The sequence below is a fragment of the Gouania willdenowi genome, chromosome 10 (assembly GCF_900634775.1).
Source record: "Gouania willdenowi chromosome 10, fGouWil2.1, whole genome shotgun sequence".
NCBI lineage: Eukaryota > Metazoa > Chordata > Actinopteri > Blenniiformes > Gobiesocidae > Gouania > Gouania willdenowi.
Window position 1 is genome coordinate 32,724,902 of NC_041053.1, and position 12,942 is coordinate 32,737,843.

At 38.6% G+C, this 12,942-nt stretch overlaps 1 protein-coding gene across 6 annotated transcripts in view; it reads right to left on the reverse strand.

Annotated features, from left to right (window-relative positions):
- Positions 1-12,942, reverse strand: part of atp8a1 (ATPase phospholipid transporting 8A1) — a 143,665-nt gene that overhangs the window by 22,966 nt on the left and 107,757 nt on the right. For all 6 annotated transcript variants that reach the window (XM_028458999.1, XM_028458997.1, XM_028459000.1 and 3 more), the window contains 2 exons: positions 5,264-5,338; positions 3,271-3,393 (listed from right to left, as the gene is read on the reverse strand). In XM_028458999.1, coding sequence (XP_028314800.1) covers positions 3,271-3,393; positions 5,264-5,338 — 198 coding nt within the window. The remainder of the gene's footprint in view (positions 1-3,270; positions 3,394-5,263; positions 5,339-12,942) is intronic.

Sequence of the window (12,942 nt, forward strand, 5' to 3'; positions counted from 1 at the left end):
ACACAAAACCCAATACACTGAGCGCAGGGTGGCCAAAAGCAAACCCCCTCCCTTCCGTCTTTCTGCTTTAAAAGTGTATTAAATCATCACTAATGCAACATGTTTGTGCCAATTAGCCTCCCACTGACTGGCTGAACACCCCTTGACGCTCCAGTCCCAAACACGATGTGGTGCAAACCAGCTTCAGTTCCCACTCAACTATAATGAGCGCTAATGAAATCAATAAACGTTGATAATCATTCGTCACAGTGGGATCCGTCCATTCACCAGTACGACCAAACAAGCCCGTCTCATTCTGACCTCCTAGCACGTCAATGAAAAAAAAAAAAACATCTCTTTTCCATGTAAAGCTAGACCTGTGAAATGTACCAGAGCAATTAAAAACTCCTAAATGATGCTGGTCCTTTTAAAGAGTGAGGTAAAGAGGGAAAACTAAGCAGCATGGGAGGAAAAGGTGTCATTTAGGAGGTGATTCCTCCAGGCCACCTGTTAAAATTACAGAAGGCACTTTAAACGTAAGACTTCATTTATTGACTTGGGTGTCTGGAATATATGATTAAATGTGAGTCAGCAACGCAACTAAAGACCATGAGTTTCTGTCACTTGTGCTTTCCCTTTTCGCACCTCAACACAAACAGCTTTAATTCACTAAGACAGTATCTGTTGTGTACAAAAGGCCCAGGCTTGCAGAAAGACAGGCTTTGGGGCCAAATTCCGGCTGGATTTTCTCGCCTCGCCTCAGGCCAGCTGCAGGGAAAATGTCTCGGGGAAAAAGAGAGGACAAGCCAGCAAAAACAACCTGCTGACCCACTGCAGTCATCATTTATGACTTTTGGAAAGTAAACCCCAAACAAAAGTGAGGTTCATTTGCTCGTAACTATCAGACACATTTTTGTGATAGTTCTTTGGCGCACAACAAAAAGCAAAGATGGAAAAATCCAGAGGAAAACAGGATTTATATCCTATATTAGACGGTCAAAAGACAGGTCTGTCATCATATATTTCTGTTTCACTGTGCAACTGATAAAAAGAATAAACCCCATTAAATGTTATGCAGACACAGTAAATCTAACATTATTGAGAAAGTATTTGGAGCATTTTCTTTGCTGCACATGCTATTTTTTTTTTTTTTTTTTTTTTTTTTTTTAAGTTAAAGGTTTATGAAGATCTATTAAACCTACATAAACAACTGACAGCATGTCAGTAAATTTAATTTTTCATTAACTGTGTATCAAACATTGTTTTTTTTGGAATTTTTTTTAACATTATGCAGCTTTTCCTATTATTTATTTTGACTTTGAGTTACATTTACTGAACTGTAAAGCACAGGAATTGGATTAGTGTTTGAAATTATTTTTTCCTAATATTAATATTGAATAGCTAAAAATCAGGCTGTAGCTTGTTGACTGTTGATGATCCTATCATCTCCTGATGAATGCTACAGGGCCTTGCTTGGGTTCAGTGTAATCTGACACACTTGCTCCACAAACAAACAAAAAAACACTTCACTTCAACAAATTGCGTGATTTTACGCAGTGAATGCAGTCACACAATCCTTGTTATACCCTCATGCTCTGATTGGTTCTACTGCATCCCCTGACCCATGTGACCTTCCCTGTCCCTGGCCACCATGGCCAATCTGCCTTTAATCCACCTTTCTGTGGCGGTAAGCAGGTCACCACGCCTGTGAGGAGGCACGGAGAAAGGAGGAGACGACTTTATTACCAGCTCCACTGACTACAGCTGCCAGGTCACCAGGATGGGAGAGGCAGTCGACCCTGAGAGAAACACTACGAAAACATCTCCAGCCAATAAAGTGATAATTAGTTTTACCATCTGTGTCTAAAGATTTGGCCTCGAAGCTAAACTTTCATTCTCACGGTGAGATAATATAAATAACATTTATTATAAGTTTTTATATCCTCTTGTCCAGGGGTTCTCAACCTTGGGGTCGCCAGATGCCTTCAAGAAAAATAATATTTTTTGAACAATTTGAGCCAATTTTTGTTAATTATTACCCTTTTTCTTCGACTACACCAAACTTGCCATATTTTCATCATTCTCTCTTGCCATATTTTTGCTCCTTTTAATGCCATTTTGCTACATTACTCCCATTTTGTGCAACTTCTCCATCAAATTTCAATGCATTTTCTGTACATTTTTTCTACTTTCAAGACTTTTTCAGCACTTTTTAACCCTTTTCACCACATTTCCAACATAATATGACCCATTATTGTCACCTATAACCTCTTTTCACCATATTTCATGCTTGTTTTTGGTAATTTAACCACATTCACAATTTTTCATGGACATTATTTGCCAGTTTAAACTAATTTGTCCTCCTTTTTTTCTGCCACTTTTAAGCCAATTTTGACACTTTGAACCCTTTTTATCACTTTTTCTGTCTCTTTTTGGACACTCTAATTTGCAACATTTCACCACCTTTTCTACCATTTTTGGTCACTTTTAACTCTTTTTATTTCTTATTAAAACAAGGATTTACATTTTTAAGATGACTACTGGATATACTATGATGCGAATAATAATACACTTTCTAGATAACAGTGAATCTTATACAGATAAATAAATAAATGTGGGATAAAGTGGGGGGTCCCCAGTCTCAAGCACCTTTATTTTGGGGGTTGAAAAGGTTGACAACTACTGCTCCAGTCTACATGTGTAACGCTAAAAAAAATAAAAACAATAATAATAATTTTAGAACTTAAAAAATTACCCACAGGATGACAGCTAAAAGTTTAAATAATTTAAAATTCTGGAGAAATAATGTGTCTATATAGTTAGTTTACTTGTGCCAATGCTCTTAATGTGCAAGCTTTTAAGAAGGCACGATACATAAAACTTTGTTAAGCTGCATAAAGCACAAAATACATCACAATAACATCTATAAAGTGTCAAACATCTTTCCTGCATCTTCTGCACATCTTCCCACGCTTCATCATAATTATAATCCTAATGTAGGTGTTTCTAAAGCACCTAAAGACATTCATTAGATTAAGACGTGCTGGAGCAGGAAAACATCTCAGACACCAGGACTGAAACCCAAAAAGAAAATGTTTATTTTCTGTGCTATAAGGGAAGAAACATTGCATTATTCATTGGTTTCACACTTTTAAGTAATGGCATTTTAAATTATAATAGAAATGTTGTTATGCAACCATTGTTGCATAACAAGTTGGAAAATTTGCAAAAGTTCCAAGGCGAGGGTGTGGGAATTAATCAAAATAATGTGATGATGAAAATTCTATTTACCTTCGTGTTGAAGCCCATTGCATTCTGGGAACTTTTATAGAGTTCTGGGTACTTCAGCATGTTCTCTTTCCTGCAGGACCGCTCAAATATTCCCAGAGTCAAAGGTGGCAAAGCTGTGAAGATCTACAAAACAGACATCAATGCTCATTAAAGGGGACATACTGTATTATGAAAAATCTACTTTCACAGTTTTTTTTTATTTTTTATTTTTTATCACATATGAGGTAACGTGAGTGTCCACCGGCATACAAAATGTAAAATGAAACCATCCAGTTGTTTGTTTGTGGTCTGTGTAAGTCTTAAAACACAGAGAAAATACCCTCCCCTCCACTGGTAACTCCACCCCCAACCTGATGATTTTGCGAAAGTCCGCCATTTTTTTCTCGCTAATGAAGGAGTGAAAGTGCGTTCACACCGAACATGACTGTAGCGACTGCAGTCACTTTAATCACCCGTGATGAGTCGCTTGAACATAGTGGTGCTTTTTGGTCAATCCATCGCTGCTGCCTCAGCTCTACAGACAGTGGAGGATGGGGGAGTCGCGTCATTTATATTGATTTTGAATGTAATCTAGTCACTTCAGTTGCGTTCGATATGTACCACCCCGCGGAAAAGGGGGTGGGGGGAGGGAGAGGTTTTTGCAACTCCAGGGACACGCCCCCCAAAACAGAGTGCTCTGAAACAGCTTTTTTATACAGGGTGTTAAATCTCCCCTGTTGCTTTATTCTTTACCTTTTTGGACCAAACCCCAGCAGAGATACAGTATGTCATATATACCACAGGAAACTGTTTTAAAAGGTGAAAAATGGGTAAAATATGTCCCCTTTAATTAACTTGATATTTTTTTGTTCAAACTGAACGTTGAAGTCACTTCGTATTCTGCCGTTTTCACACATTTAACACGTGGAATATTACTTTCTTCTGGTCTCCACTTGAAGAAATAAAAATTTGTAATCATTAAAAACCAATGGCCTCAAAAGCATTTGGGAGGTTTCCACTTTGCAGAACCCATCTCTAAAAACATCTGCAAAGTTCTGAACTGAAAGCAGGCATTTAGGTTTGGATATCGTGTCATGACTTAGCGTGGTAATGTCCTGTACAGCTGTTGCTCAGAGGGGAATGATGGTATTGTTTGGTTTGATGGCGCTCCGTGGGTCAGTTGGTGTGATATCCCTGCAGCCCCATCTGGAGTGCAAGTCCTCAGGACCAGCGGGCTACGGGACATGCTCGACTGGGTTCCATTCTTATTCAGAGCCAAGCCCGGGAAGATCTCCATTGAGGGGTGGATTCAGCTCACTGCCTTTGACAGGCTCCCACTGAGCACCAGGAATTCTCAAAAGTTTTTTGAGACGGCACAGCTTCTAATAGTGTGTGAGTTTTTTTTGTCTTTTTTTATAGGACTACACGTTAAAGGCTGCAGATCACTTGACAGTTTGTCCTGCTCATAAATTACTTCCATTTGGGGCCAAATGGGGCTGTTGGGGAAATCTGACCTCACACATCTCTCATCCACTTCTGTTGATTGAACTGCGTTTGATAAACAGTTTAAAGTTACACATTAACTACTCGTGATCTAACAACACAGTAATAAAGGTCAACTCACACATACGCGTTTTTCTCTTCTGCCTAATTCATGACAGATTTGAAATATGAGTTCATTAGGAGTGGTCCCTTTATAGTGGCCTGTGGGACTCACCACATCGGCCGCCAGCTCACTTCCAACTCAAGTCATCCTATTCTTTGTATCATTCAAACATAGTAGCTCATGCTATAACTGCACTCTTTGGGGTAAGAAAAGCTGTTGTTCTTTCACATTCAGAACATAGTTTAGGGCACAGAGGGAATATGGACTTGACAGCTGGTCGTAAATAAAAAAAAAAAGTTACTTTTCTGGACTTTGAAGACATGGAATGAAGAGATCAGTTTGAGGGCAACCACAGCAAATCAGTTCTGTGTCGAAGGTGTTTTGTCAGAAAGTGTCAACAACACTCACCACGTTGTATAAGCCAATACACCAGCGTTCAAACAGGATCTGACCGGAGAAGCCGTTGACGAAGGCAAACCAAATCTGAAATGAACAAAAAGAGAATAAGCCGAAATCAATATTATTTCTTACAATAATAAGTTAATATTACCATATAAGGCAGTGATAGACAACTTTGATCACAGTGGGACACAACAAGGATATTCTGAATATCATCTGACTAATCTGATGATTAGGGGTCTATTCTCCAGTCAGGACTTAAGCGCTTTTTTGCTCGCCTGCAGTTACGCGCTTCTCTTCTATGCGTATTCTCCGGTCCAGGTTCCTGACACGCCCACCGGCGGGCTGAAGGAAAGGAGGCGGTGATTTTAATTTTTTTGGGCTGTCTAGAAATCACTAAACCTGGAGTTTTCCCAACGCTTGTAAATGTCATTGAAATCAGTGAAAATGATAAAGTTCACTTTTAATTTGAAACGCCTTCATTGATAAACAATGTAACAGGTTTATTACGTGCATGGGAGAATAGAACCCTGGATGAACAGGGATCAATAAAGGGTTTAGTCTGTTTTTTTTGCCGTTTTAGCATTTTGTGTATTTTTCTCATTTTGTGTGATTAGTGTTAGTTTTGCGAGTTAATGTGAGTCATTATGTACATTTCCGGGTCGTTGTGTTTTCAAATCAGTGACCACTATTGTATTGTATTTAATCTGTCATTCACACTGACACGGACTACTGCCAATTTGAAAAAAAAAACTGAGAAGCATTGTTAATGAACCTGCAATTAGTGGGTTTTCTGCCTCTTTTGACCCAACTACTTTTGCTAGTTGTGACGATGTTGACACGTTTATGACAAACTTCAATAGCCATTGTTTGACTGTTTTGAACACAGTAGCAGGACCAGCTAAAAATACTTTAAGATCTCATAAGAAACCTTGTCCATGGATGAATGAAGCCATTTGTAGCTTTAGGAGAAGCTGTTGGAAAGTGGAACGTTTGTGGAAAGCCACAAAATTAGAGGTGCATAGACACCATCTTAATAAAATGATAATAAAGCTAAATGAAATGATAAAACTCACTTGTTCAGCTTACTTCTCTAACCTTGTTTTCAGTAATAAGAAAAACACTAAAGTCCTATTTGACACTATTGAAAATCTTACTGGACCCTCATCTCCCCATGTGCCTGTGTTCACACAGGATGGTTGCAATAGTTTTTTCAACTTCTTTGTAAACTAAGTGGAAGACATTAGGGCCAGCATCACTCCTCCCTTGGATAGCTTATGCACTGCATCAGCCCTTGTGTGCTCATGGTCCTCCTTCGCTCCTGTCAGCCTACAGCATGTTCAGGTTTTAGTGAGCAAGATGAAACCCATGTTCTTAAATGTTTTTGATGTTGTCGGTCCTTGGGTGGTAAAATTGATTAACCATTCACTTCAATCTGGCTCGGTCCCCAGCTTCTTTAAAAATGCTGTGGGGAATCCCATTTTTAAAAAAGCCTAATCTTGATCCTGGTAGAGCCTAAAAATTACCAGCCCATACTTCCCTTCATGTCAAAAATCATGGAAAAAGTGGTGGCTGAACAGCTAACTTCATTTTTGGAACAGCATGATTTTTATGATAAATATCAATCTGGCTTTAGGGCAATCCACTCCACAGAAACTGCTCTTGTGAAAGTTTCCAGTGACGTGATGATGGCCGCTGACTCTGGTCGCTACACAGTTTTGGTTTTTACTCAATTTGACATCTGCCTTTGATACTGTAGATCACGGTATACTGATTTGTCGACTTAAATCTGAGATGGGGTTTTCTGGGGCTGTTCTCCAGTAGTTTTCTTCATATATTAATGGAAGAACTTTTAATGTTGCCATCAACAATGTGATGTCTAATGTGTTCAACCTGTCATGTGGAGTAGCCCAGGGCTCTAATGTGGGGCCTTTGTTTTTGTTGTACCTGATGCCTCTTGGTTGGTTGATTTGAGGTTTTGAAAATGTGTCTTGTTATTTCTATGTAGATGAGATTCAGTTGTATTGGTCCTTCAATGACTCAGAGTTTCACTTTTCATCTGTGTTCTTAGAATGTGCATCTTGCATAAAAAACTGGTTGTCTTTGAATTACCCTCAGATAAACTCTAACAAAACGGATCTGATCATTGCTCCCGATAACAAGATTCCCCTGATAAAGAATGATAATGTGAAAACCAGCCTCAGAAACCTTGGGGTTGTGTTTGATCAGTCAATGTCTTTGGAGGGTCACTGTCGTCAATTGACCAAAAACTGTTTTTATCACCTGAGAAATATCTCTAAAGTGAGGAACTTGTCAAAATCGGATCTTGAAATGATCATCCACAGGTTCATCTCGTCTTGCATTGATTATTATAATTCTGTTTTCACTTGTTTCAACAAGTCGACTCTAAACAGACTTCAAATTGTACAAAATGCTGCTGCCAGACTTTTGACCAGTGCACCCAGAACAGCCCACATCACCCCCATTCTAGCAAGTTTTCATTGGCTTCCAGTCAAATTTTGCATTGAGTTTAACATTTAAGTCCTGACTTGCCGTGCAATGCATTCAGGCCCCTCAGTTTATCGCTGATTTGTTGTGCCCCTACACTTCAGGGTGCACCCTTTGGTCTTCAGGCCAGGGTCTCCTAAAGATCCCCAAAACTTATTTTAAAACCCGGGGAGACCTGGCATTCCAGGCTGTAGTCCCCAGACTCTGCAATTACTTTTTTACAGCACTTTGTGATTTTAACCTGTGAAAAGCCCTATATAAATAACATTTACTTACTTTACTTACTTACTTTACAGCACCTGTATTTTTGTTGTTTTCTTCGCCATTTGTATTTTGGAGTCATTTTTGTTCTCATTTTGTATATTTTTCTATTGTTTTGTGTGATTAGCGTTAGTTTTGTGAGTTATTTTGATTATTATGTGCATTTGTGGGTCGTTTTGTGTTTTCGGCATCTGTGTCTTTGTTGTTGTTGTTTTGTATTTTCTTTGTCATTTGAGTTTTGGAGTCATATTTGTTTTCATTTTGGGGTTTTCCTGTTATTTTTGTGTATATATTTGTGTCATCAATGTGTTTTTGGAGTAAATATGTGCATTTTTGTTCTTCAATGTATTTTTAAAGTCATTGTGTGTTGTTTACTTTGGGGGCCGTCAAATACAAAAATAGGACGGTAATAAGTGTCCTCTTAAAGAAGAAGCCTCTTCGTATGTGCTTTTCATTAGTGATCATTGAGGTCAATGGTTACTATAATCAGACCCTTTTAGTCTGCGGTGTGGCAACCCATTTTTCCATCATAGCACATCATTCACAGTCTTGATGACAGAACTTAAGAGACTTCGAGATCTATCACTCACAGAACACGAAGGAGAAAACAGCTACCACTACAACATCTTTAAATCACAGCATAGTAGAGGGATTTATTATGGATGTTTTGACAGTTTCCCACACTAATGTAGGTTTAGATTTTAAGTGCTACTGACTTAATAATAATCTTGGCCAACTTTTAGAATAGACAAAAGACACCATTTAAATTCAAGTGGGAAAGCAAGACACTCCACATGCCACCTCCACAATGCAAAACATCCACTGCTTTCATCACAGGATCACTTTTAAACATGCAACCTAACAACAGCTTCCTGCCCTGATCTACCTGATGACATGAGGGTGAATCATGAGGTTAGCTGTAGAGCCAGACTGGCTGCCTGACTGATGGACATTGTGATATCTTGTGTCACAAAGGGGAGACAGGGTTAATGCAAACCATCTGCCTACTATGCATGATGGTCTTAAAGGCAAGGAGGTGGTATGAAAATTAGTTGATTAGCCATGCATATCTGAGCTAGAGCTGCAGTAAACCATTGTTTTAGTAATCCATTAAAGCTGCAGTTTGTAGAATCGTGAGGCGCCCCACACTCCCCCTCCCCTCCTGAACTAAACTCACCGTGTGAAACTCTTTGCGACTGTTATCTCCATATAGACTAGCAACAAATGTAGGGACTTTATCTTGAATTATTAGAGAGTTTTCTGATGTTTTTCACATATCAACAGCTGCAACCGAGCAATTGCGTATGTTCTTTCTAACTTAGATAATGTTTCTCTTAGGTTTACATGCTATTTATCCAAGGGAACAAGGGAAGAACATTTATAGACGTTTTGCTTCTTTTTATGGGTCCTTTGAAAAATACTTTACTTTTACTTGTAATTTTTTTTCACAAGATAGGTTTGATACTTGAGTACATTAAATGTGAACCGTTTTAAGGCTTTTACTAAGTAATTTTCTAATGGTCGACTTTCACTTTTACCAAAGTCATTTTCAGTTATCGCATTTGTACTTTTACTTAGTTTTTATACACCTCTGGCAATACCTGTCAACACTCGATGCTTACCACCATTCACTGAAATGTCAATCTCTTGTACATTCAAGTGTGTGTACAGGTGTACAATATAATATATTATTTTGCACTGATTTCAATTTAGTCTTTTCTTTTTAGTATTACCTTATAGTTTCCTGAATTTCTACCACCTTGAATTTGATGAGATGAGAAATAAATGTACAAGATTTCCTCCCATCATTGGTTAGTGGTGGGGAGTTAGCGATCAGACCTCTGTTAAAGTCTGTGCCCGTCTGCCTTTGCGCTCCATGAGGTGCACTCCACCATGACGATACTTCTTTTGTAACAAGGGGCCTGTTTTTAAACTCACATGTGATATTCAGATGAATGTGGTAGTGCTTGGATCTACATCCAAAGGTATGCAGGACTGTTTAGGCTGTTTTTTTTTTTTTTTTTTTTTTAGAAATGCCTTCTTGTTACTATGGGTTATTTGAACATTAAACCCATGCCTTAAAGCAGGTTTACTTCTAGCGTTGCTCGAGCAATAGTAACGAGAGGACAGCGGGTAGGTCAAACTGCTGAATTAATTACAGCTCCCCTCACTAAGAGGCTCTGGACTGATATATTGTTGTGCTAAGTTAAAAAAGGCTCCTATTCATAGCGTGTGGTAACTGCTTCTGTGTGAGTGTTTTAGCCTAGTCTTTGGAGTCCCAATAGCTGCGCTCTAGTCCTCGCTCTCCCCGTCTCTTGAGGGACAGATGCATTGATTTGCTCATTAAGGAAGTACTAGGCAGGATTTTTCCTCCTTTTTTCTTCCTCTCATTGAGTGCCACTCAGCAGAGAGGGGTGTGGCTGGCCTCTCTCCCTCAGTGCACATCGTGAAAAACCGGAATGGAATTAAAAGCTGGAGCTCAAAAAATGAAGGAGGGATTGGGCAATAAGACGACTTGCATATTCATCAGCAAATGAAAAATCATTGATTCCAAGGGGTCTGTGCTGCTTTGTCTACATTTGACAGGGTGGGAGGGGGGTGGGGTGTGTGACATTTGTCTCACACAATGTAAGTCCTGATACTCTTTAAGCTGCCAGTGGAATTCATGCACAAAGAGAGCAGAGGATACAGCAGGCCATAAAGACAGCGAGGGCTGATAAATATGCTGGAAATATGTGGCGCTGCACACGGACGTTGGCTCTCAAAGCAGTTCCAGGGCATGTGGATTAATTTAGCACTTCTCCTCAGCGAGCTTTGGCTCGGCTTTGAGCCGTCTTTACCCTAAGCTGCACTGAATAAGCATTCATGTAATTGCCTCATAAATGCCACTTGTCCATCAGGGCCCTCTGCAGCACCCGGCCAACGTGTCAATCAAACAGAGTGGGCCGGCTTTGTTTAAGAAGATCTTTTTCCCTTTAATGTGGCTTAATTCAAATCAGTGACATCCTTAGTTCTATTTACATACTTAAAAACATTGTCAATGTTTTTAATGACAATTTTTTTTTCTCAAAACAGTAAAAAAAAACTACAGATGTGTGTTATATAGCTATGTATACATATATTCGTTATATATATGTGCTTATGAGTGTAAACCTATGCTTTTATGTACAGTATGTGTATTGCCGTGTATGTATGTACATGTATATACAGTATATGTATGTATACTGTATATCTGCTGTATTTGGTTGTATGATGTCTGTGGATCTATATACTGTACACACTTGTGTGTAGATCTATGTGTATATATTTAGAGATGTGGGGTGGTGGGAGAGTGTGGGTTGTGAGCAAAATTTTGTTTTTTTGTGTTTTGTAATCTGCTGTACGTGAAATGTCACATGTTCTTGGTCCCGCTCGAAAACGAGATGTTGCATCTCAAGGGAATTTCAATGAATACATTTAAATTATCATTAGTTGTTGTTGTTGTTGTTGGTATAGTTAACAGCAAAAAGTAATGAACATGCATGATACTAGTTACATGTTTTAGCATTGAGTTAAAAAATATGCATGACCATTATTTAATCAAAAGTAGGTCACACACACACAGACACACAAACATTCATACCCATAGTGTGGGAAAGTTTTCATGAGAATATTGTCGTTCCCCTCATCCCATGTATCAACTCAAAAGTATTAACTATTCACCTGCAGGTGTCATACACAGACAGACAGGTTTTACACAGCTAAAACAGCTCGGGGTCAAACTGACCACCAATATGCATTCAGCACCCTGAATAAATATCATTATGATAATTTTGTGCTTCATCAATTGTACCCATCAAACTAGGAAAAGTCATTAAATATGAAGCAAAAGAAGAAAGAAAAAAAAGTCAACTACTATTTTTGGAATGATAAACGCTGAATTGGGTCAAATTGACCCCAAGGATCTTCTTAACAGGAGGGTTAAGAAGATCTTTTCCCTTTTATGTAGCTGAATTTAAAAAGGTGAAATTATTAGTTGTTGGTATAATTAAGAGCAAAAAAAATATAAGTAATAAACATGCATGATACTTGATAAACATTTTTGAACACAATGCTGAAAAATGTAACATCATTATTTAATCAAAAAGTCAAATATCCTGTGTGGTCAGGCATGTTAGAGCCCAAAATGTAACAAGACCCAAATTCTTGTAAAAAAAAATGTGTATACAGTATATATATATATATATATATATATATATATATGAAGGTAAGAAATGTAATAATTTAAAAACGCTTTAATAATAATAATAATAATAATAATATACACAGATTTACGCATAATCCTTTGTGTATGATACTACTCTCTACAATGAAGCAATACGCCCTTTAATCCATAAATCATTAAGTCACTCTATGATGTAATATAGTTTTTACATTTTTAGCTTATCATCTTTTTACATTACTGACCAGTTATTGAATTTTCGGTTTTTTGTTACGTTTTGGGCTCTAACAGAGCTTCATCTTTCCGCTGCATCAGAAACTGAACAATCCAAGAGATGAAATACAGTGAAGCTGTTCCACCTGTCACTCAATCATCAACAATAATGACAGGCTTATATTCTCGGCCACAATTAACCCTGAGCGAGGCAGTGGAATGGTGGGCGGCTGCTCCCATGAGCTTCAGACTGAGTTGAGCTCACATTCACGTCCTCTCACAATAGCTTGAGAATCCTTCGTCCCTCCTACTCTCCTCTAGCGCTCTCATAAGGAACCAAAGGACCAGTGGAGGAGCGGGAGATACAAAGAGGCTTTAGCAGCAGACTCTCTGAGCCCAGGCATTCATATTGTTACACAGACTGTAGGGGGATAATAGCGCTGTGAACAAAAAAGCTCAAAACTCCCAAAAACATCTGCAATTCTCTGCTTGAAAGTTAGCCTGC